Below are 26,428 nucleotides of genomic sequence, written 5' to 3'. Positions count from 1 at the left end.
ATCTTTTGACCATTAAGTACTGAGGTAAATTAAAAGATAGTATAACACCCAGGCTATCAACATACCTTATCTTGAAGATGTCGGAAACGACCAGGAGGGTCGAGTTGAAACTTTAAGGCAAAATTTTGAGAGGGCAAGGGGATTCAAAATACTACATTCGGGGGAGATAGATAGGGTTACAAAAACACTGTTGTCTTCAGCGTTGCCGTCCCTAGGGACCTATCACTACTTCTAGTGATTTTTCGTGTTGCCTAGTGATTCTCTTCAGTCTAGTGATTTATAGTGATTTTCGTTCTAAAACTAGTGATTTCCCCCTAAATCTAAGGTTTTTTTTAAACAATATAGCGCGTAGATTCATGATTCAATCGAATAAGTCATACAAGAAGCTAATTAATAAAAAAAAAGCAAATAGTAATTCACAACAGTTCCTAATATGTTTCAGATTAGCATTTATGCAAATATACCGCCTTTGAAACTTCCGATTTTCCACAAACGTCCATATCCGATATAGACCACAGAGCGTTATCATCAAGGTAATAGGCGAACTTAGTTAATCGCAGAATTACAATAATGTTCTATACTTGTCTATTTCACAGCATTTGCTCAGGTTGAATTTTTGTCTTCATATTTATACGTTTTTTCTCTATAATCTGTCAGTTCTGAATTAGACTTTTTTTCTGCTAAAACCTTTGAAAGTGGAGTGAATGGTGGAGTATTTGAATAGACATGGATATTAAATAGAATAGACATGGAGTCTTATTGAAAAATAAGAATGTAGGAATACATTAAATATAATTTTCTAAATGAAAAAAGAAATCACTGAAAAAAATAAATAGAACTTAATTCTTTTTATAGTAGGATTTGTAATGTATATAGATAGATTAAATCAAGTGTAGTTTGATAATTGAAGTCGGCTGGGGGCAAGGGGGATATATACTCTGGGAATTGTATAATGGTTTTAATCTTTACTTCTAATATCTTTCAAGCGTCACACTGATTTGATTAAAATGAAGATATGCAGGAGCCTTGTTATTTTATGGAAACTTAAACATACTTTTCCAGGATCGGTTTTGAATTTTTTTTTTTTCACTGCTTGATCCAATCGTACGTTTCTTACTGTCCAATAGTATGGATATCAACCTTTCCTTCACTGTTAAAACCACTTTCTAAGGTTTTAATAAAGATAGAAACCTCATTTAGGAAACTAGTCGTTCAGGAGTTAGACCAATACTTAATCTCGAGTCACTGTATATTCTTTCGTGTGCATGTTTCACTTTTACTCAGCTTCATGATGACCTTCCACGGCCCCTAAGTGTTCTGCCATCTTTTACCTATGATCAAATAATTATAATCTTCGCGATACAAAAAATCATATTCAAGTTCCTTTTACTCCTCGCGTAAGATCAGATTTTAGTCCTTCAATAACGAGTCATATTGTATGGAATAAGTTGCCTGAATCAGCTCGAAGGTATCACTCATTCAGTTTGTTCAAAAAATTGTTCAAAATTCTTTGGCTTCTTAGAAGTTATTTTTATATATTTATTTATTTTTCTCATATATTTGTTATTATTTATTGGAGTCTATTTAATTAATTTAATGCATTTAATTTTGTTATCTATAGTTTTTCTTTTATTTATATTTTCCTTTTTTTCCTTTTTGCTCTTCTCTCTCTGAGTGATTATTTTATTTTTTATTATTATGTTGGCTTATTATGTTGATTCCCAATATATAAGATTCATTAAGATTCGTTTTACCCATAAAAGGCTTAAAAACTTCGAAAATTTGCCTGGGTTTGAAAGAGGGAGGAAGCATCCACTAAAATTTTAATTAAAATCCCCCAATGTGAAAATATATAGCCCAAACTATATTATTTTATAAACTAAAAGTATTGCATTTTGATCACATTTTGGCATTTTTCATAAGGATTAACATAACTTTACTTCTTAGGTGTGTTCCGTATAATTAACAAGTACCTCTTTATTTTATGTGTTTTTCTTTTGTTTTTGTTACTCCACTTTATTACCATGTTGGTGGGTCAATAAGAAATTATTATTATTATTATTATTATTATTATAGTTGTAAATTGATCACCCATCTCAAAAAGTTCACCCACTAGCATTTCTGTCCTCTTTGGGCCAAAATTAGTGTTTCGTTCCACAAGACGGTAATCTAAGTTTTGCACAATCAAATGGGAGAAATTACCATTTTTCTGTGACATGATTCCTTTTGTCTCCAAAATCAATATTTAGAACTTTCTATTTCTGTTCAAACAGATCTTTTCCTGATATTCTAAGAGGAGTATTTCCATAAAATCACCCTTGGGGATAGAGCAGACAAATTAAACTTGTCCGCGAATATGCTACTCGAAGAAAAGTACAAGATTTTTTATTTTTACAGATCCAGGCTACAAAAGAGTTCTTAGATATGCTGAATTCAATTGTTTATGTCACTTATTTGAATGTACTAGATTCAAGGGCACCGTCAGAAAATTTTTCAGGAGGGCCACACACCAAAACAGCAGTGGAGGTTGGGAAACAGTGAATATATTTCAGGATATTTTTTCGTAGTAATAAGTTTATTTTTATATACTTTTAGGGAAAAACCCTCACAAAAAGAGCAATTAAATTGCATGCAAAATGAAACAAAATAAAATTAATTTTAAACGATAAGAATTCCTGGCAAAGGGATCAATTTATTTCACCAAAAATACATTTAATTATTATGCACTTAGTTTTGAAAGAAATCAAATTCAAACCAAAATTAGAGAAAGATTTATTGCTTCCATTGATTATAACAAATGTAGACTTGTCTTTTTGCAATTTCCCAAGCCTTAAAATAGGTTACAAAAGGAGTAGAGATACTCAAAAATCATCCTGCCTGCACGGACACCACGTTTTGATTTTATACTGGCCGAGTAAATGTGCCTCTTTCATAACAGGACAATTCAAACTCACTATCCAGCTGTCAAATTGACACTCCTTCTTTTTGTTGTCCTATACAACTAAAAAATTTTCATCACAAGAAAATCTTATCAAATAGTTTGTGATAAAAAAACTGGAAGTAAAAAGTGACTTGGGCCAATATTAATCAAAACTAAAAATGGAATTCTAATGACACTTGCTACACCGGGAGTATTGGCTTTTTATGCTGATCCTAAATATATAAAATTCTTTCAGCTTATTGTTACCCCCCTAAAACCAAAAATCTGAGAAAATTTGCCTGATTTTTGAAAAAAGAGAAACACCCCCAAAAAAGCAAGCGATCTTATTGAAAATCCCTTTATTAGATACACCATATCAGAGAACCTTACCGTAGAGGTTTCAAGCTCCAATCTTCAAAATGTGGAATTTTGTATTTTTTTTTTTCAGAAGAAACATCGTCGATGCATGTTTATTTGTTTTACTTTTTTTCACATGGCTGATTGTATCAAACAGTTCGTGGTAACGAACTGTAGTAAGGAGCGACCCGGCTCAATAGTAACCGAAACTCTAAAAAACGGAATTTTTATAACAATAGTTACATCAAAAGAATCGCATTTTTATGCTGATTTTAAATATATAAGTTTCATTAAGTTTAGACTAACCCATCAAAAGTTACGACCCTGAGAAAATTTGCCGTATTTTAGAAAATAGGGGGAAACACCCCTTAAAATCATAGAATCTTAACGAAAATCACACCATCAAATTCAGCGTATCAGAGAGCCCTACAGTAGAAATTCCAAAGCTCCTATCTACAAAAATGTGGAATTTTACATTTTTGCCACAAGACAAATCACGGATGCGTGTTTTTTTTTTTTTTTTTTCCAGGGGTGATCGAATCGACCCAGTGGTCCTAAAATGTCGTGTGATGGCTCATTCTAACGGAAATTAAAAGTTCTATTGCCCTTCTTAAGTGACAAAAAAAATTGGTTGGCACCTAGGCCCCCTCCCACGCTCATGTTTTTCCCAAAGTTACCGGATCAAAATTCTGAGATAGCCATTTTATTCAGCATAGTCGAAAAACCTAATAACTTTGTCTTTGGGGACGACTTACTCCCCCACAGTCCCCGTGGGAGGGGCTGCAAGTTACAAACTTTGACCAGTGTTTACACATAGTAATGGTTATTGGGAAGTGTACAGACGCTATCAGGGGAATTTTTCTGGTTTGAGGGGATGGGTTGAGGGGAGGGGGTTGTTGCTCCTTACTTTAAGTTAAAAAAAAACTTGTTCTTTTTTATTTAATCAAACCAAAGGTCCAAGATAATTGGCAGTTGAACTCATTCAAACGTAAACTTAAAGCACTTTTTTTAAGTGACCATACGGATTGGGCCAGGGGAAAGTCTTATTTTCTGCAATTTTAGAGCACTAAACTACGACTTTACCCCGAAGACGACGAATTTGTAGTCAATTCAAAATTGTGAGAAGCTAATTGATTTATAAGTATCAATAACTATATTTTAGGCTTCCCGGTTGCGAAAGAAGTAATGCCATACGGTGACAGTACTGGATTCAACCAAGTTGATTTGCTTTATTGGTATTGAAATTCGGTTATGTTTGGTGATCTGTAATTACGTATCAGCCATAATGAAGATGGGGGTGAGTTATTGTTTAGATGGGGTATGATAGATTCCTAAAAAAATACATTTTAATGGACAAACTGCTTACTCTTCATGAGGCTTCATATTCATGTTGAAAGAGGAAGGGGGAGGAGTAGGAATTAATTAAAATGTTTCTACAGAGTTCAAATTTACATTCCCATATCTATAAGCACAGAGTTGGATTTATTGCTTCCGTTGATTATAACAAATGTAGACTTGTCTTTATGCAATTTCCCAAGCCTTAGAATAGGTTACAAAAGGAGTAGAGATACTCAAAAATCATCCTGCCTGCATGGACACCAAGTTTTAATTTTATGCTGGCCGTGTAAATGTACCTCTTTCATAGCAGAAAATTCTTCCTATAAAACTTAATCCCATATACATTCAGACATTAAAAAAATACAAGCAGACGGGCCATCATCAGCCTCACCTGGAAATTTCTTTGGGGTGGCAAATACTGCTAGGAACTTAGTTTTCAGCAATTTTAAATGGTAATATTTTTCTATTTATATGAAGTATTTAAACTTCATTCAATGTACTTAAACAAATGAATGTAATGTATTTATTGATAAGAAAACCCTGTTGCAGAGATTGTGATGGCTTCAGAAATGTTAGAAGATGAAAAGTCTCACAGAATTTCCATCCACACAAATAATAATACTCCTTTTCTTCCAACTGAAATTCTTTAGTAGTAATATTAACTAGAACTTTTACAAAAATTACTAATCGTCACCAATTTTTTAAGCATGTTCAAGTTTTATACAAAATTGAAAGTGCAAATTTAAACGTAGGACGGTAATAATAAACGTGCAATTATTGATTCACACATTTTAAAAGCCATTAACCAGGGATTTAAAGGACCAATACCTCAAATTAAATCTTGGTTAGGCCTGGGTATGATTTGAAAAAAAAAAACAGAAGCTAAATAAAAAAGAGCTTTTCAACTGAAAGCAAGTAACACATTTGAAACATATTTTGTCCAATTTTCTTAAGAAAATTTACAATTGAAAAAAAAAAAGATTTTTCAAAGCACTTAAAAACTTGTGTTTGATGATAAAGGTATTGAGAAGGGGGCAGTCCTCCTTATATACAGAGTAATCTATATTTTTTTAAGTTTTAAACTTGCTCCACACTTTAGTTGAAAAACCTTTTCTATTTGTTTAATCATATTTCATGAAACTGTAAAGTTGTATGAATACAATACTTTTGGTAATGCAGAAAAAAAGATCAATATTTTAATGACCTCTGTTTTGATTTTGATGGGTAATCAAACAGTTAGTGGTAACGGACTGTAAGTAAGGAGCGACCCGGCTCAATAGTAACCGAAATTCTAAAAAACGGAATTTTGATACCAATAGATATATCAAAAGAATTGGCTTATTGTGCTGATTCCAAATATATAAGTTTTATTAAGTTTGGTCTTACCAATCAAAAGCTATGAGAAAAGCCTGAGAAAATTTTTCGGAATTCTGAAAAAAGGGGGAAAGACCCCCTTGAAGTAATATAATTTTAATTAAAACCATTCCATCCTATTCAGCGTATCAAAGAACCCTATTGTAGAGATTTCAAGCTCATAACTGCAAAAATTTGTAATTTCATAATTTTTTGCCAGTAGAAAGATCACGGATGTGTATTTTTTTTTTTCACGGGTGATCGTATCGACTCACTGAGCCTACAACGTTAGAAGGGGGCTCATTCTAACAAAATAAAAGTTCTAGTGCCCTGTTTAAGGGGCAAAAGAGTTCCCTCCCACGGGAAAAGGTTGTTAAGTTATAAAATTTGCCCATTATTTACGTATGGTATTTGTAATTGGGAAGTACACACACATTTTTCGTGTGAGGGGGAAAAATTTTCTGCAGGGAGGATTTTGCACGAAGAAAATTTACCAGGGAGAGGGAAGTTTCAATGATGAGCACTTTTCAGGGGAAAATTTACACTGGGTGAATTTTCCAAACATGTCTTTTTTACCAATTTAGTTTTACGCGTGGAGATGTTGAGGGTAAGTGTCCAGGGTAAATGATTGAATTGTTCAGAGGATATCACTGTGGAGAGGACGAAATTTCCGTTGAGGTAGAGCCAGGTATCCAAGTGTTATTTAAACAAGAGCAAAGAGCCAATATGGCACTTGTGACGTGGTCAGAAGAGCCAATAGCTCATATGGCATGAGCTCTAGCAAAATTCTAAGAATCAATAGACTGATTTAAAAGGAAAATCAGAGGCTTAATACCGGTCAGGATTTAAAATACGAGCTCTAAGACACGAGGTCCTTCTAAATATCAAAATTCATTAAGATCCGATCACCCACTCGTAAGTTAAAAATACCTCATTTTTTATAATTTTTCCTCTCCCTTCAGCCCCCCAGATGGTCGAATTAGGGAAAATGACTTTATCGAGTCAATTTGTGCAGGTCCCTGACACGCCTACCAATTTTCATCGTCCTAGCACGTCCAGAATCACCAAACTCGCCAAAGCACTGGACCCCCCCCCCCTAACTCCTCAAAAGCGAGCGTATCCTGTTCAGGTACGTCAATCACGTATCTACGAAATTTACTTATTCAACCCACCAAGTTTCATCCCGATCTCTTTCCGGCTTCCCCCTCCAACTCCCCCAAATGTCATAAGATCTGGTCGGGATTCAAAATAAGGGCTCTGAGACATGAGTTCCTTCTAAATGTCAAATTTCATTAAGATCCGGTTACCCGTTCTTAAGTTATAAATACCACAATTCTTCTAATATTTCTGAATTGAAAAGGCAGATCCGTTGGAATCATGGGAATGCGAGGAATAAGAACAGCCTCACCCTCAAAAGGCCCTGTCAAGATTGTGGCCTCTATTACGTTTTCCATTGTTTTTTTTACGGCAAGTCGCGTGCCATTGTAAAGCTTTGGCGGGTTGATATTTCTTAACACTATTATTGGTACGCCTATTTTTAGTTGTAGCACGTGTGGTGGAAACCCTGAAAAATCCACGGAATTTAAAAATTCAGATGGATAATTAACCGTCTCATTTGGTTCCAAAACTGTGTCGACTGACTTGTAAAGGACTGCCTGGTCTCGAATCTTGGTCAAAACAATATTGTTGATTTCGTGGACGTCTATATTTTTGGGTGCAAGAATCGCTCTTTCACTTAGCCATTTATTATTTTTATAATTGTTTAGAATATTCGGAAATACTTTTTCAATCAATTCATTTTTGGACGTCACTAAATTACAGAATTCAGCAGGTAGTTGTATACGTCCTGAAATTGAGTCTACTGGGAGCTTTCCGTTTCCAATTGCCAGTAATTGATCTGAAAATGTTTGACCAGAGTCATCGTTTTGCAATCGGACACGCATATTTGTAGTTAATTTTAATGTTTTTACGTGTGCCCATAAATTAGAATTTTTCAGGCAAGCATTCATTTCGTCTGCAGGGGTTGATCTAGGTATTATAGGTAATGTTTGCCTGAAATCTCCCGCAAGCAATATTAATGTGCTGCCAAAGGGTTTCGAATTCCCTCGCAAATCTTTCAAACATTGATCCAGAGCCTCGAGCGATTTTTTGTGTGCCATTGTGCACTCGTCCCAAATAATAAGTTTGCATTGCTGCAATACTCTACCCATCCCAGATGATTTGGAAATATTGCACGTGGGAGTTTCTGTAGAATGCAAATTCAGAGGCAATTTCAAAGCGGAATGAGCAGTTCTTCCACCAGGCAGCAACGTTGCGGCTATTCCGGACGACGCAATTGCCAACGCTGTATCATTTTTTGATCGAATTGATGCCAAAATCAGTTTTATCACAAACGTTTTACCAGTATCTCCTGGCGCATCCAAAAAGAAAATTTCTCCAACGTTGTTATCGACACAATGCATTATCGTATCATAAATGTCTTTTTGTTCTGACGTTAACTTGGAAATGTTATTTTGTGCATATGACAATAGATCACTCGTACTGTAACTTTGTTCACGATCCAATTCTACACATGTCGAAACAGCAGCGGTACGATTAGGTGAAGGCATTCCCAAATCCTGAAGAGGTTTGTTTGCCATACATACGCACAAATCTTCTATAATAACTAAAGTGTAGTTATAAATTTCTGACGTAAAATTAAAAGTCATATCTGACGTCTCTAACCGTTTTCGATGGAGTACATCTTCGGACATTTTTTATTTATATTTTTCCCATAACTCTGTAGGAGCTGATGGAGAGCAAGTTGTTAGTATGATGCCAAACAATGCACGAATTTGACTTGGAGTCAACGTTTCGCACGCGTCATTGATGCAGTTATCCCAGTGTTGGTCATTCTCCAATAAATTCAGAGCTTGGCATGCACGGTAAGTGTCATGTATAGTACCGTTTACAGTTCTCAAATACTCAAAGGACGTCGGACCGGGTACATTCACCAAAAGCAGGCGTAGAAAGAAGCATTCACGTTGATTGGGGTGAACGGTGTAGAGTCTTCCTATCGTGGTATCTTTGAAGATGGTAGGTTGGCCGTCAACTGACTTACCCTGTTTTCGACGTTCAAATACTTTATTTTTAGTATTCCACGTGTAATACGAAGGCACTTCAGTATACAGCAGTTTTGACAGTTGCACGTCGGTGTCCGAGAAATAAACACGTTGACCATTCTGTAAATGTACCGCTAAGTGAACAACAGCTGGACTACGTTCATGTATCGGAAATGAAAGAATTCGCCAAACAGCTTCATTACTGCTTATGTATCTTCCAGCCTGATATTGTGCGATTTCGTCGATATCTTTGATTTCGGACTGCAAGCCAAAAACTGCCATGTCACTGCCTTTGTTGACGTATTTACATATGTTTTTGATTGCCTTTACGGAGTTACAGTATTCAACGTTTATGTGTGCATTTAATGTTTTTGATAATAATGGGGAATGTGGAACAACCCACTGGTTATCTACTTCGATGGTGGTACCGTTACGCTTCTTTATTATTGCTGTTTTACCACCATCTTCAGTAGATCTTCTTCTATATTGTGGGTAACCATCATTGTCAGTAATTATGTTGGATACTAAAAGTCGTGGATATTGCTTTGTGCACCTTCCTTTGGCCATGCATGGTGAATTTTCGTTCAATGCACCGCAAGGTCCATGTATCATATTTTTTACAACAATATCATATAACACCTTATCCACATTTTCATCAGGTATTTCAGCGGAAATCACATCATCAATTTCGTTAGACGTAATTTTATTATGTAGCCAGATTAGTATATGTGCGTGTGGCAAACCTCGTTTTTGCCATTCCACTGAGTACATCCAGCATCGCACTGACCCAAACACTCCAAATTTTACTATGTAGTTTATCAGTGATTTCAACTTTGGCCGGAAGACACGGGCCGTAATGTCATGTCTATGAACCGCCGATTGTCCTTGAAGTAAAAGCTGCTGTATCTCGTCCCAAGATTGATTACATGTAAATGTAATAAATAAATCTGGACGACCATAGAGACGAACATACGCAATAGCATCTTGAGCATATTCATGCATATGACGGGGACTGCCAGCATATGACGAAGGTAAAATCGTTAATCTTCCAACGTTTGTGGTATTACCGTCATTTACAACTGCATCTCGCAAATGAATGTATTGTTCAGAGCGGAGCTTGGTCTGATTCAGGCGGATATATAGCAAACGTTCTGATTCAATTTTAGCATACATATCAACGACATATTGGTGAAACAATTGACGGCATTTTAAAATATAATTCTCTTCATCCTGCCGAATCATTAGTCTATAGGAATAATAATGCATTGCACTGCATTTCTTATTCATTTCTTTGTTAGTGGCTGGATTCATCAATTTAATATTAAAGTGATAGCCGTCGGCTCCATCCCAAAAAATGATAGGATATTGTAGAACATCGTAGCATCGATGAGTTTCAGCAATTATTACCAACTGAGCGTTTCGCTTATGAAGAATAATATCTCGAGGTAAAAACTGATCACCGACCATAACGATTGCCACTTCGTCGATAGTTGGAGCATTGTATCTACGCACATGTTGGCCAGGAGGCGTTTTGTCAGCGGAAATAACAATTTTGTGCGTATCAGTAGGCATCAAATCGATGGCTGTTTTGAACAGACGCACTAAAATATTATTTTCGTGGAAAAGATGTTGCAATTGGGAAACGATTGTCCTTTCAACGTTGGGAGAAATTTCGCAACGTGCATTCAATTCAGAATTTCTATCACTGATGAAGTACAATTGTAAAAATTTATGATTCTCGCCTGAGAATGGTAGAAGGGACCCTGCTTTATGATAAATTTGCCCTTTTACTTTGAAAGTAGACATAAATTGATCTGTCCACGATCTTCTTACAATTAAAAATTTGTCTTTGAACGATTTTCTTAAATACTTTTAATGACGTCATCGTCATAACAAACATGACAACTAACTTCATGACAACATGACGACATGATGACATGACGTCACTCGACAGACAGACAGACAGACACATCCACAGACAACTTATTTTTATATATATAGATATATATATATATATGTATATATATATATATATATATATATATATATATATATATATATATATAAATATATATAAAGTTTCATTAAGATCTGATCACCCATTCGTAAGATAAAGACACCTTAATTTTCACGTTTTCCAAGATTTCCGGTTTCCCCCTCCAACTGTCCCACAGGTGGGACACATATATTCACAGGTGGGACACAGGGACACAACTACAATGGCGCGTAACGACTTACGCGCGGGAGGGGGGGGGGGGGCTTGGGGGGCGCGAAGCGCCCCCACCAACTAGGTGTTGGGGTGGCGCCAAGCGCCACCCCAACAGCTAGTATATATATATATATATATATATATATATATATATATATATATATATATATATATATATATATATATATATATATATATATATATATATATAAAGTTTCATTAAGATCTGATCACCCATTCGTAAGATAAAGACACCTTAATTTTCACGTTTTCCAAGATTTCTGGTTTCCCCCTCCAACTGTCCCACTGTCACCGGATCTGATCAGGATTTAAAATAAGAGCTCTGAAGCACAAGATCCTTCTAAATATCAAATTTCATTAAGATCTGATCACCCATTCGTAAGTTGCAAATAGAGATTTTTCCGAATTACCTCCCCCCCAACTTCCCCAAAGAGAGCGGATCAAATCCAGTTATGTCAGTCACGTATCTTGGACTTGTGCTTATACTTCCCACCAAGTTTCATCCTGATCTTTCCACTCTAAGCCTTTTCCAAGATTTCCGGTCCCCCACCCAACTCCCCCCAATGACACTGGATCCGGTCGGTATTTAAAATAAGAGATCTGAGTTACGAGGTGCTTCTAAATATGAAATTTTATTAAGATCCGATCACTCCTTCATAAGTTAAAGATACCTAATTTTTCAAAATTAGCCCTTCCCCCAACTCCCCCAAAGAGAGCGGATTTGTTCCGGTTATGTCAATCACGTATCTTGGACTTGTGCTTACTCTTCCCACCAAGTTTCACTCCGATCCCTCCATTCTAAGCGTTTTCCATGATTTTAGGTTTCCCCTCCTACCCCCCCCCCCAATGTCACCGGATCTGATCGGGATTTTAAATAAGAGCTCTGAGACACGATATCCTTCTAATGTCAAATTTCATAAAGATCAGATCACCTGTTCGTGAGTTAAAAATATCTCATTTTTTTAATTTTTCCGAATTAACTGTCCCCCAACTCCCCCCGGATGGTTGAATCAGGAAAAAAACTATTTCTAATTTAATCTGGTCTGGTCCCTGATAGGCCAGCCAAATCTCATCGTCCTAGCTTATCTGGAAAAGCCTAAACTAGCAAAACCGGGACCAACAGACCGACAGAATTTGCGATCGCTATATGTCACCTGGTAAATACCAAGTCCCATAAAAACGACCCTTGGGTGCATCCTTAAGCGTAGAAGAGAATAGCTTAGTCATAGTCATTGTTTGAGTTTTACTACATACATTAGCAAAGATTGACGGCGTTTTTTTTTTCAGCAATTACAAGACAGAAGTAAAGAAAGAAAATAACAACAAAAGGAAACTTACTCTTTCAAAGCAGCTCGAGTTATCTCTTCAGATAGTCTACAAATTGTGGAACCTCCTTTTGGCTCTTGGGACAAAACGTGAAGCAGTAATTGACTAAATATGAAAGTATGTTTCCCATGGCATGCAATTTTCTAGAAAATACAATATACCCTACTAGAAAATGACAATTTGCATACACATCATCAAAATCAGATTTTAATATTATATAGATATAATCAATTCTAAAAATTTGAGCTCAGTTAAACTCAAAACCCATGACAATCGAGGTTTAACTTCTAAACCTGGCCACTAGCATCACCTAATGCCATGCTCTAGAAAGATTGGAATATCAGAGCTGCTAAAATCTCACTGTGAATAAGCCTAAAAGCACGTTATAAATTAATAATGGCTTAATTGATGTTTAAGGGCTTATTTGAAAGCTACTTTTTACATATATATATATATATATATATATATATATATATATATATATATATATATATATATATATATATATATATATATATTTATCTATATATATATAAATAAGTTGTCTGTGTGTGTGTGTGTGTGTCGAGTGACGTCATGTTTGTGTGTCGACTGACGTCATGAAGTTAGTTGTCGTCGTTTGTTATGACGATGACGTCATTAAAGGTAGTCAGTTGTCGTCATGTTTGTTATGACGGTGACGTCATTAAAGGTATTTAAGACATTCGTTCACGGAGAAATCTATTAATGTTTAACTGTAAAATGACAGATGAACTTACAATGGCAACAGCCGAGGAAGATGCTCAAAGAGTCTATGCCAAAAAACTTGCTGCTGATAGAGAAAGTAAGAAAAGAAAGCGTGCCGAGGAAGAGGAACTACCAGAGCAACGCGAAACCAGACTTGCTGCTAAAAGAGAAAGTGAAAAAAGAAGGCTTGCCGAGGAACTACCAGAGCAACGCGAAACCAGACTTGCTGCTAAAAGAGAAAGTGAAAAAAGAAGGCGTGCCGAGGAACTACCAGAGCAACGCGAAACCAGACTTGCTGCTAAAAGAGAAAGTGAAAAAAGAAGGCGTGCCGAGGAACTACCAGAGCAACATGAAACCAGACTTGCTGCTAAAAGCGAAAGTGAAAAAAGAAGGCGTGCCGAGGAACTACCAGAGCAACGCGAAACCAGACTTGCTGCTAAAAGAGAAAGCGAAAAAAGAAGGCGGGCCGAGGAACTACCAGAGCAACATGAAACCAGACTTGCTGCTAAAAGAGAAGGTGAAAAAAGAAGGCGTACCGAGGAATCACAAGAACAGCAAGAAATCAGGCTTGCTGCTCATAGAGAAAGTAAGAAAAGAAAGCGTGCCGAGGAATCAGAGCAACCTGAAAGTTATCGCCTGGCATTCAGGTACAGCCCAGTCGATGATTATAGCTTGAGTAGATGTGTTCAAATCGGGACTATGTCTAAAATTTGTCCCTATTGCAAGGCCTTGAAATTCAATGGTGAAACAATGGGAATGTGTTGCGCCTCAGGAAAAGTTAAACTTCCTCTATTGGCTGCACCACCAGAGCCACTGAAGACTTTGCTTACTGGAACTTCGTCAGAATCTAAGCGTTTTTTTTTATCACAGATCAGAAAATATAACTCATGTTTCCAAATGACGTCGTCTGTTGCCCAAATCGAAAATCAAGATCAATTTATGCCTACTTTCAAAGTAAAAGGGCAAATTTATCATAGAGCAGGGTCCCTTCTACCATTCTCAGGCGAGAATCAAAAATTTTTACAATTGTACTTCATCAGTGATAGAAATTCTGAATTGAATGCACGTTGCGAAATTCCTCCCAACGTTGAAAGGACAATCGTTTCCCAATTGCAACATCTTTTCCATGAAAATAATAATTTAGTGCGTCTGTTCAAAACAGCCATCGATTTGATGCCTACTGATACGCATAAAATTGTTATTTCCGCATACGAAACGCCTCCTGGCCAACATGTGCGTAGATACAATGCTCCAACTATCGACGAAGTGGCAATCGTTATGGTCGGTGATCAGTTTTTACCTCGAGATATTATTCTTCATAAGCGAAACGCTCAGTTGTTAAGAATTGCTTAACAACTTATTTTTATATATATCTAGATATAAAAATAAGTTGTCTGTGTGTCTGTGTGTGTGTCGGGTGACGTCATGTTTGTGTGTCGACTGACGTCATGTTTGTCGACTGACGTCATTATAAGGATTGAGCTGTATGCGCCATGAAGTTGTTTGTCGACTGACGTCATGTTTGTCAACTGATGAAATTACATACCGGGTGCACCGGGACACAAATGACGACCGGGACACAGGGAATATAAATGACGACCGGGAACCTAAAAGAGAAATTACAGACTGGTACACCCGGACAAAAATCACGACCGGGACACAGGGAATATAAATGACGACCGGGACATAGGGACACAACTACAACGGGGACGCCGGGGGCACAGGCGGGATATATAAATGACGACCGGGACAAAGGGATTGTTCTAATAGAAATTACAGACCGGGACACAAATGACGACCGGGACACCGGGACACAGGGAATATAAATGACGACCGGGACACTCAAAGAGAAATTACAAACTGGGATACCGGGACAGAAATGACGACCGGGACACAATGGGACAGCGAAGAATGTTGTATATTCGCATGTTTTACGTAGTTAAAAACATATATATATATATATATATATATATATATATATATATATATATACTAGCTGTTGGGGTGGCGCTTCGCGCCACCCCAACACCTAGTTGGTGGGGCGCTTCGCGCCCCCCCAAGCCCCCCCCGCGCGCGTAAGTCATTACGCGCCATATTAGTTATGCGCCATTGTAGTTGTGTCCCTGTGTCCCACCTGTGAATATAGATAGATTTATATATGTGTTTCAAACTACGTAAAAATTGCGAATATAAAACATTCTTGACTTTCCCATTGTCTGTCCATATACAAAGCCGTATGTACTAATAATGACGTCATATGCAAACGCTCTTTTTACAAACAAACAAACATGCATACACACAACTCGTTTTTATATAGATAGATAGATAGATAGATACAATACAAATTAACTACGTAAAACTTGTGAATATACAACAGTCTTCGCTGTCCCATTGTCTGTGCGTATAAATAGATTGTCAGGTTTACCGACCCTCAAAGATGCAACATACAATTGTACATTGGTAAAGCAATCTGTATTAAGATCTATACCGCATTTTTCTAGTGATTGCCCTTGAGCTTTGTTGATGGTGGTTGCAAATGCTAATCGAATTGGGAATTGCAATCTTTTAAATTGAAAAAGCAGATCCGTTGGAATCATGGGAATGCGAGGAATAAGAACAGCCTCACCCTCATAAGGCCCTGTCAAGATTGTGGCCTCTATTAGGTTTTCCATTGTTTTTTTTTACGGCAAGTCGCGTGCCATTGCAAAGCTTTGGTGGGTTGATATTTCTTAAAAGTATTATTGGTACGCCTATTTTTAGTTGTAGCACGTGTGGTGGAAACCCTGAAGGATCTATGGAATTTAAAAATTCAGATGGATAATTAACCGCTTCATTTGGTTCCAAAATACAAATTAACTGCGTAAAACTTGCGAATATACAACATTCTTCGCTGTCCAATTGTCGCTGCATATAAATAGATTGTCAGGTTTACCGACCCTCGAACATGCAACGTACAATTGTCCATGGGAAAAACAATCAGTATTAAGATCAATACCACATTTTTCTAATGATTGACCTTGAGCTTTGTTAATGGTGATTGCAAATGCTAATCGAATTGGGAATTGCAATCTTTTAAATTGAAAAGGCAGATCCGTTGGAATCATGGGAATGCGAGGAATAAGAACAGCCTCACCCTCAAAAGGCCCTGTCAAGATTGTGGCCTCTATTAGGTTTTCCATTGTTTTTTTTACGGCAAGTCGAGTGCCATTGCAAAGCTTTGGTGGGTTTATATTTCTTAAAAGTATTATTGGTACGCCTATTTTTAGTTGTAGCACGTGTGGTGGAAACCCTGAAAGATCTATGGAATTTAAAAATTCAGATGGATAATTAACCGCTTCATTTGGTTCCAAAACTGTGTCGACTGACTTGTAAAGGACTGCCTGGTCTTGAATCTTGGTCAAAACAATATTGTTGATTTCGTGGACGTCTATATTTTTGGGTGCGAGAATCGCTCTTTCACTTAGCCATTTATTATTTTTATAATTTTTTAGAATATTCGGAAATACTTTTTCAATCAATTCATTTTTGGACGTCACTAAATTACAGAAATCAGCAGGTAGTTGTATACGTCCTGAAATTGAGTCTACTGGGAGCTTTCCGTTTCCCATTGCCAGCAATTGATCTGAAAATGTTTGACCAGAGTCATCGTTTTGCAATCGGACACGCATATTTGTAGTTAATTTTAATGTTTTTACGTGTGCCCATAAATTAGAATTTTTCAGGCAAGCATTCATTTCGTCTGCAGGAGTTGATCTAGGTATTATAGGTAATGTTTGCCTGAAATCTCCCGCAAGCAATGTTAAGGTGCTGCCAAAGGGTTTCGACTTCCCTCGCAAATCTTTCAAGCATTGATCCAGAGCCTCGAGCGATTTTTTGTGTGCCATTTTGCACTCATCCCAAATAATAAGTTTGCATTGCTGCAATACTTTACCCATCCCAGATGATTTGGAAATATTGCACGTGGGAGTTTCTGTAGAATGCAAGTTCAGAGGCAATTTCAAAGCGGAATGAGCAGTTCTTCCACCAGGCAGCAATGTTGCGGCTATTCCGGACGACGCAATTGCCAACGCTATATCATTTTTTGATCGAATTGATGCCAGAATCAGTTTTATCATAAACGTTTTACCAGTACCTCCTGGCGCATCCAAAAAGAAAATTTCTCCAACGTTGTTATCGACACAATGCATTATCGTATCATAAATGTCTTTTTGTTCCGACGTTAACTTGGAAATGTTATTTTGTACATACGACAATAGATCACTCGTACTGTAACTTTGTTCACGATCCAATTCTACACATGTCGAAACAGCAGCGATACGGTTAGGTGAAGGCATTCCCAAATCCTGAAGAGGTTTGTTTGCCATACTTACGCACAAATCTTCTATAACAACTAAAGTGTAGTTATAAATTTCTGATGTAAAATCAAAAGTCATATCTGACGTCTCTAACTGTTTTCGATGAAGTATATCTTTGGACATTTTTGACTTATATTTTTCCCATAACTCTGTAGGAGCTGATGGAGAGCAAGTTGTTAAAATGATGCCAAACAATGCACGAATTTGACTTGGGGTTGACGTTTCGCACGCGTCATTGATGCAGTTATCCCAGTGTTGGTCATTCTCCAATAAATTCAGAGCTTGGCATGCACTACGGTAAGTGTCATGTATAGTACCATTTACAGTCCTCAAATACTCAAAGGATGTCGGACCGGGTACATTCACCAAAAGCAGGCGTAGAAAGAAGCATTCATGTTGATTGGGGTGAACGGTGTAGAGTCTTCCTATCGTGGTATCTTTGAAGATGGTAGGTTGGCCGTCGACTGACTTACCCTATTTTCGACGTTCAAATACTTTATTTTTAGTATTCCACGTGTAATACGAAGGCACTTCAGTATACAGCAGTTTTTTTGCAAAAGAATCATTTTTGCAAAGCGAAAAAAAAGCTGTTAATGTTGTATCCGGTGGATTCAGGACTCTTTGTTGCACGTTGGTTTCCGTGAAATAAACACGTTGACCATTCTGTAAATGTACCGCTAAGTGAACAACAGCTGGACTACGTTCATGTATCGGAAATGAAAGAATTCGCCAAACAGCTTCATTACTGCTTATGTATCTTCCAGCCTGATATTCTACGATTTCATCGAAATCTTTGATTTCGGACTGCAAGCCAAAAACTGCCATGTCACTGCCTTTGTTGACGTATTTACATATGTATTTGATTGCCTTTACGGAGTTACAGTATTCAACGTTTATGTGTGCATTAAATGTTTTTGATAATAATGGGGAATATGGAACAACCCACTGGTTATCTACTTCGATGGTGGTACCGTTACGCTTCTTTATTATTGCTGTTTTACCGCCATCTTCAGTAGATCTTCTTCTATATTGTGGGTAACCATCATTGCCAGTAATTGTTTTGGGTACTAAAAGTCGAGGATATTGCTTTGTGCACCTTCCTTTGGCCATGCATGGTGAATGACGTCACCTGACAACTACTTTCATGACGTCAGCCGACACAGAAACATGACGTCACCTGATCCACAGATCCACACACAGACAACTTATTTTTATATATATAGATATATATCTATTCACAGGTGGGACACAGGGACACAACCACAATGGCGCGTAACTAATATGGCGCGTAACGACTTACGCGCGCGGGGGAGCTTGGGGGGCGCGAAGCGCCCCCCCCAACAGCTAGCATATATATATATATATATATATATATATATATATATATATATATACTTATTATGATTCAAGGTAATATTCAAATAGATGACATTTTTGACAAGATAATGTAACACATGTATATTTTCAACAGTCAGTTCTCTGGGTTGTGAGATCAGATTTGAGTGAAACCACGGCCAGATTCTCTGAAATGTCACCGTGTTCCTTCTACAATAAATTCTAAAAATAAAGGTTGATTTTACCATTCAATAAATGTTGGAGCATTACTTTAAAAATCAGCTTGGGTAAGAGGGATAGCACTAAAATAAGATATACTTTTTGACAACAAGTGAATTTACATTATTATATGTAATTAGGCCGATTCTGTCCTGTGGAATAGGGATTTGGGTCAATTCAACTCGAATTACGAGCCACATAACCCCATTGATAAGAGTGCAAAGGCTAGAATGCCTAATAATTACATCAGCATATCATGGAACTGCTACAGCATCCATGGACTTTATCTTGGGACTTCTACTCGTAGAAAATTGTCTGGAGAAAAAAAAGCAGTAAAAAGTGCTGTCAGATTACGGATAAACGGTCACAGGAGCCAAACACAGCAGATACGAAATGGGAAAAGTAAAGATCATGTTGGCATCTGTAGCTCATTACTTCAGTGCGTGAAGCTCCAGAAGCCTAAATATGTAATGTTATCCCAAAAATAATTCCGGGGAGGCAATTTCAAATTGTCATGAATGACAGAAAGGAAACTCCAATAGAACTACTCCAATAAAGTAACGCGATAATATGTTATAATGATGGTTCGCTCTTTGATCGAAAATTGGGGGCAAAAGTAATAATATATTAGAAAATTCCTGATGTGGACCAGGAGGCAATTAGTTATCACGCGGGAAAATTTGCTACACGTTTTTTCAAGCTGAAATGTTCTGAATAGAAAGAGCAACCGGAAGATTGTTGGAAATGCGAAGTACAGGTAAAGATATATGTATCTTAACTGACAATCAAGCATGCCTTAAGGCTCTTCAGAATGTAAAGAGCCGGCAAACAGAGAATTGGAATGCTACGAAGCCCTGAAAAGATTGGCATCCAAAAGAAACCAAATTACTTTGGTGTGGGTCCCAGGGCCCCCTGGAATAAAGGGCAATGAGATGGCAGCTGAAGCCGGAGAGGCTGGGACATCACTAAGATATTATGGTCCAGAACCTTTAATCCCGATTTCTCAGAGTTGCTGCAAGGCCACGGTGAAGGGTTGGAGCAATGAGAGAGCGGAACAAAATTGGCATATGAAGGTGGGATGTAAGGAAACGAAAGAATTACTCCCAAATTAAACGCCACCCTGACTAAACATTTCCTACGACTGAATAGGTCCGAGACGAGAATGGTTACAGAAGCCATAACAGGAATTGGAAATTTTGGGAAACTTCTTCCCCGAATAGGGAGGGATGAATCCCCATTATGCCAAAAATGCAAGATGGCCACTGTGGAAACAAGAAGCCATCTGATAGAAGAATGTCCAGCTAGGATTAGACAACGGCTAGAGATATTTGACAATACTATTGTTAAGCTGGAGGACATAGTGAGTGAAGGAGAAAACCGACAGCTGGGACGGTATATGGTAAGGGTGGGGAGGCCGAACCCATCATTGGTTGCCCCAACCATAAATACAGTATAGTTTTTGGGGTTTAGGCGCAATGGGCCTTGAAGGCCTAAGCCACGACCCACTGATACTGGGTCCATAAGTCCTAATAATAATAATAATAGTGGGCAACTGAAACTTCATATAGAGATGTTTAAAGGCTTATTTGAAAGCTATTTTTTACATCTACATGCTTATTATTTGATTCAAGGTAATATTCAAATAGATAACGATTTTTGAAAAAAAAAACTGTATCTTCTAAACAATCTGATAGAACATACGTATTCTTTTTGACAAGATAATCTACCACACTTATCTTTTCAACAGTCGGAGCCCCCCCCCCCTCTGTGTTATGAGGTCATATTTGAGTGGCACTGTTCCCGGATTCTCTGAAATGCCACCATGTTCCTTCTGCAATAAATTCAGAAAAGAAAGATTGATTTTACCATTTAACAAATGTTGGAATATTACTTTAAAAAACAGCTTGGGTAAGAGTGATAGCACTAAAATAAGATACAATTTTCTACGACAAGTGATTTTTTTTTTTAGAGAAGCTGTTATTGACAACATGGTATGTTCTTTACTAGGTTAGAGCTAAGAAGAAGCCAATGGCATTTTTTCCCATGTGTAATATTTTATTGCTTCATGCTTGAGATTTGGAGAATTTTCATATTTTTGTCACAAATTGAATCTTTATTTTTATTATTACTTTCAGTTCCTAAAAAAGGACACAATAAATTTTAGTATGCGATCATAGACTACGTCAAGGCCTTTTCAGTAGGCTAGTACACATACACATACAGGCTAAATAAAAAAAGCACTGAACAGTAGACTTACTGCACAATCTTCAATAAGCTTTGACTTTTCATCATCATCACTGCTTTCCAGATACGAGGATATTGAGGTTTTAAGAATCCTGCTAAACACTTCAATTTGCTGAGCTGCAGTAGAAATACTGGTGATTTCACTTTGAAAACCCGCATCAGATATAAGTTTTATCGTGAAATTTAAAATTAAACAGTCGGGATATTCTTCTGCGAGTCGGTATATTAATGATCGCCAAGTTGGATGTCCAATAATTTCAGTTAGCCATGATGGTGTCTATAAAAAAAATCTAGTAGAGATAAAAATCATTTAAAACTATGTTTTTAAAACCATTTGCACAACTTAACCGACATGGCTTTAGCCAAGACGCAATGTGACCTCGAGAAAAAGCAAACCAATCATTAATTTTTATTTCTTTTCAGACCTGAGAAAATACTTGATCAGCAATGGATCGTACGGGAGATCGCAATTATTGACAGCAGGAGTAGCATGTGAAGTGTGTGGTAAGTTTATTCTTACTACGATTTTACTTCCTGGTTTCCTACTGTGTCAGGATTAACTTCATGACTTGCTGCAATTCTACCATGGTCGATTCGTTTTTGTTTTTATTTCTGTTTTTTAAGCACATCAAAATATGTTTTCTGCTCAAATAGAGAGTAAATATTCAAGAGAAAACGCAGTTGGTGCTGCGGTGGTGGAGAGTTAAGGAAACGAATCATGCAGGTTTAGTTTGGTTCACAGCCTATATAGACTCAGTTGCGCGGAGTTGTATCTTGCCTATGGAAGGATCTCAACACACATAGGCGTTAACCTCCGGCGCTCCCACAGTCAATCAGCGCAGAAATATCTTGGCTCTATCAACCTCTGGCACTCCCACAGCCAATCAGAACGGAAAGATCTTGGATCTACCATCGATGTCCCGACGATAGCAATGTGTTGCTTTAAAAAAAAATTGCGCAACTGGTGTCTATATAGGCTGTGGTTTGATTGAAGGCATGCCAGAATTAGGCCAAGTGCTAATTCAGAAGTTAGATGAGCAAAAAACTAGTATTTCATGCCTTGGTCGAATTTTGGGATTATTTTTGCTTAAGGTTCTCAATATATTGCTTTTAGCTATCATAAGGGAGGGAATCATTCTTTAATTGAATCTTCTCTAGGCCGAACTAAATCCTAGAAATTAGTACTAACATATTTGTTCTTTATAGTTTCATCTGATCTATTTTGGGGTAGTAAAGTTTATCCGATGTACAAATACTAAATTTTAGCTTGAGTCACTTATAGTATTTAACCTGTTCATTCTAGAAGAAGATAAGTAAAGTGTAAATCTTTTCAGTAAAACACAATGGAAAAGCAACTAAAAACATAGTTTGATAAGATTTTGAGCAAATATAAATTTCAATGAGTATGTTTTTTATTTGTCATAACGTTAACGGCAGCAAAAAGTTAAAGTACAAATCAAGTTTAACAATGGAAACAACAACTATTTTGAAAAAGCACATTTGTGCCAATTAGGGTCAAATGATCTCGGGGAAAAACTATAAGATAAGCAAAGGAAGTGAAATTGCTTATGAGCTACGTATGCAAATATCCCGTTTCTGAGAGAATCTTCCACTTCTGTCCGTTTCTATCTTCCACAGCTCATGTTTGAGCAGTGTTAAGTAGTTGCGCACAAAGCATTAAAGGGTGAGGGAGGCGGCATTGGACTTTTCTACGGAGAAGATGTGTCTGAAGCCACAAATTAAAGACGTTCCTATACCATGATATTGAAATTTTAGATCACCATGGACAGGAGGAGAGGTTATCCCTTAGAAATCTCTTTACGCGAAGGAATATATTTAGACAAAGCGTCCAATATGGGTTCCGAAAACTAAGTTCTCCCTTTTTATTGTGACAATTTTGAGTGCAAAATTGACAGAACATGAGACATCCCAAGAGCCGAATTTGGTAGGGGAGTCCAAGTTTACTTTTGGAAAATCAGATAATTATGACGTTAAACGTGACATTAAATTATGACATAAATTATTTATTTTTCCCATTTCGGATCAAAATGGGTCAAAGATCCACAAAACGAAATAGCGATTAGTTAGCAATTTTTATTAAGTTGTTGTTGTTATTAAGATTTTTATTCCCACAACATAAGTATATTATAAAACAAATATATATAGCCATACATACTAATAATGAGCCCTTTTTTCATAAGTAAATTTACTTTTGAATATTCATGCATCTTCTTAAACTTAAATAAACAACAACAATTTAATATGTGAACTAGTACAAACATTAACTTTTTCAATTCAAAATAAATTTAGTAGAAAAATAAAAATTATAATACATGAAGTGTCTGAGATTAAATTATCAAATATAATTAGAACATAAAATCTTAAATAACTATTTGATTCAACAAGCATCATCAACAGTGATGTTAATTCCCAAAAGCTTAGCAGGAGGGCCAATGTATCTTTTATATCTAAGAGGGGAAGGGGGGTGTAGTATTTTTTTTGTTCTATAAAAACACGAAAAAAAAAAACATTTTTCAATGAAACTACAAAAAAAGCATTGTTCAAAACTTAGACATTTATCGGAAAATTTCATTTCCGTACTAGCCTATTCTTGTTATTTTCTTTATTTTTGGATGTAATTATCCAGTGCTCAGCTGGAATATTTGCAGTTAGTCGGTGAAACCCATAAAAAAGAGAAAAAAACGAAGAGTGAATCAAAATAAAAATCTAATTTTTCTGTCGAAAATATTATATGAAAAAATGCGAGTCAAGCACATGGGAAATAACAGAGTAGTATAATTTCCTCCTTGCGCGTTGGCATTTGAATACCTACTTATGCTACCACATGACAAATCTCAAAAGGAGAATCTCACCTCCCCGTCCTCAGAAAAAATCTTGTCGGCTTTCTTAGGGTCGAAACTCTTAAGAACAAGCTCTTTCATATGATTTTCAACCATGCTTTGAACATCAGCAATATTAGTCCCGGCTAAAATGAGCCATTCAGCCATTAGATTAGCCATCTGGGCTGTTGCCATGTAATTTTTTGAAAGCAAATCTATAACCTGCTCAGGATCACCACCAGCTATGAAATATCTGCAACGAAAACATTCATCAAACATTGTTTGAAGAAAAAATATTTCCTCTAAAGATTTCGTGAGGTGCCAGGGAACTACTGTGGAGTTCCGCAAAGGACAATTTTAGGCCCTCCACTTTTTTCTTAGCTATGACAGGTGAGTTGGGAGATGATGAATTAGATTGCTTCAAGTTCAATCATGATTTATCAGAGCTGCAATTGGGTGAAAAGAGCGTTTCAAGCGAGGCAGATAGAACCATGGCAGGTTTATTACACCAAGCGGAGAGGCCAAAATAGTCAGCAACTGCGAAAATTCGTTCGTATTAGCCTTTTCTTTTCTGGGGGACAGCTAATCTCTTGCTTTAACAGAATTTTTCAGCTTGAAACTAACACGGACATCAAACTTTTAGCAATATATCTCACAGATGACCTGAAGTGGAAGAAACATACACAGGAGATGGTAAAACAAGCAAACCTGAGTATCCTATCTTTAAAACTCCTTGCTCGTCGTGATGTCCCAACCCCCTACTTATTGGATAGTTTCCTTATGTTTATCCGACCGCGGTTAGAATGTGCTTCTTCCGTTTGGCATTACGGCCTGATTTCGGATCCAATACTGAGCTACTCTGGCAGTTTTTAAATCTCCTCATTGCTCCTTATTTATTATTAGTCCCTTCTGTATCTTATATATCTTATATAAGTCCCTTATTGCTCCCTTTTAAAACAATTTTCCGGAATTACGAAGTCTCTCATTTTGAGCAAAAAAGCAAAGTCTTTAATTCAGTCTCTTGGTATTAAATGATTTTCAGCAAGTGAGGGATGGCTCTCGATTTAAAAAAAAAAACGGCACGCCACTACGTTTAAAAATTTGCTGAGAGAGAGAGAGAGAGAGAGAGAGAGAGAGAGAGCATAAACAGTTCCATTTGTTCAGAACAGCTACATTAACTGAAACAGCTTTCGGAAGATTACGACCCATGCAACACATTCAAAACTAATAAAACTAGACTTTTTATACATGTCTTCCTGGTCGCAGCCTAGAATTCAAAGACAAAAATGTCACGGCGGGAAATTGACCAAAGGTGGGATAACTGTCATTTTGGCCAGTACCATAGAGCGATCTCCAAGGTTAAAACCACTACTAATAGGAAATCCTCTAAACTTTGATGTTTCAAAGGTGTAAAATCACTTCCCACATCTTATCGTTCAAACAGAAATGCATGAATAACGACATGATTACTCAATGATTGGCTCATCTTGGAAACTAATGATATAAATACGAGAAACGCCGAATTGTATTCGCGTTTCATTCATTTAATGAAAGAGCTATCGTAGCACTCAAAAATGAACGCTAAATCACGCTACTTTTACAATCACAAAATGGTTACTTGTTAGCTACACTTACGAAACATGGCAAAACTTTCAATTCACTTGTTAAATGCACTTAGGAAAAATGGTACAAAGGAGTTTGCGAATCTGTTCGTACGGCACTTGACTGGTTCTAGTTTGTTGTATCGCCTAGTATGTCGGCTGATTGATGCGGATGGTGGAAGTATGGATCGGAGCTTCTCGTTTGCTAATAGTGATTTCCCAAGTTTCATTATTAGCTCATGTCTTCGATCGAATAAGGTGGGCAAATTCAAGAGTTCAAGGGCACTTTCATAGTTGCTGAAACGGGGTCCGTGTATTATCTTAGTAGCGCGTTTTTTGAGCATCTTCTAGTTCAACTGCCATGTAAGCTGTACGATGCTCAAAGATAGGCCTGATGTAGGTTGTATACACCAGCAGGAGCTGACGATCAGAAACCTAACCTGCACATACTTGTTAAACTCAAGGATTGAGTAGTGACCATTG

At 37.0% G+C, this 26,428-nt stretch overlaps 1 protein-coding gene across 2 annotated transcripts in view; it reads right to left on the bottom strand.

Annotated features, from left to right (window-relative positions):
* The window catches only part of LOC136034731 (negative elongation factor D-like), an 83,867-nt gene that overhangs the window by 35,265 nt on the left and 22,174 nt on the right, over nucleotides 1–26,428 (bottom strand). For both annotated transcript variants that reach the window (XM_065716099.1, XM_065716100.1), the window contains 3 exons: nucleotides 24,378–24,597; nucleotides 21,518–21,781; nucleotides 12,638–12,768 (listed from right to left, as the gene is read on the bottom strand). In XM_065716099.1, the coding sequence (XP_065572171.1) occupies nucleotides 12,638–12,768; nucleotides 21,518–21,781; nucleotides 24,378–24,597 (615 nt within the window). The remainder of the gene's footprint in view (nucleotides 1–12,637; nucleotides 12,769–21,517; nucleotides 21,782–24,377; nucleotides 24,598–26,428) is intronic.

This window comes from Artemia franciscana, chromosome 13 (genome assembly GCF_032884065.1).
Source record: "Artemia franciscana chromosome 13, ASM3288406v1, whole genome shotgun sequence".
Taxonomy (NCBI): Eukaryota; Metazoa; Arthropoda; class Branchiopoda; order Anostraca; family Artemiidae; genus Artemia; species Artemia franciscana.
Note: the sequence above shows the minus strand (reverse complement) of the source record. Positions and strands in the feature narration are given on the sequence as shown.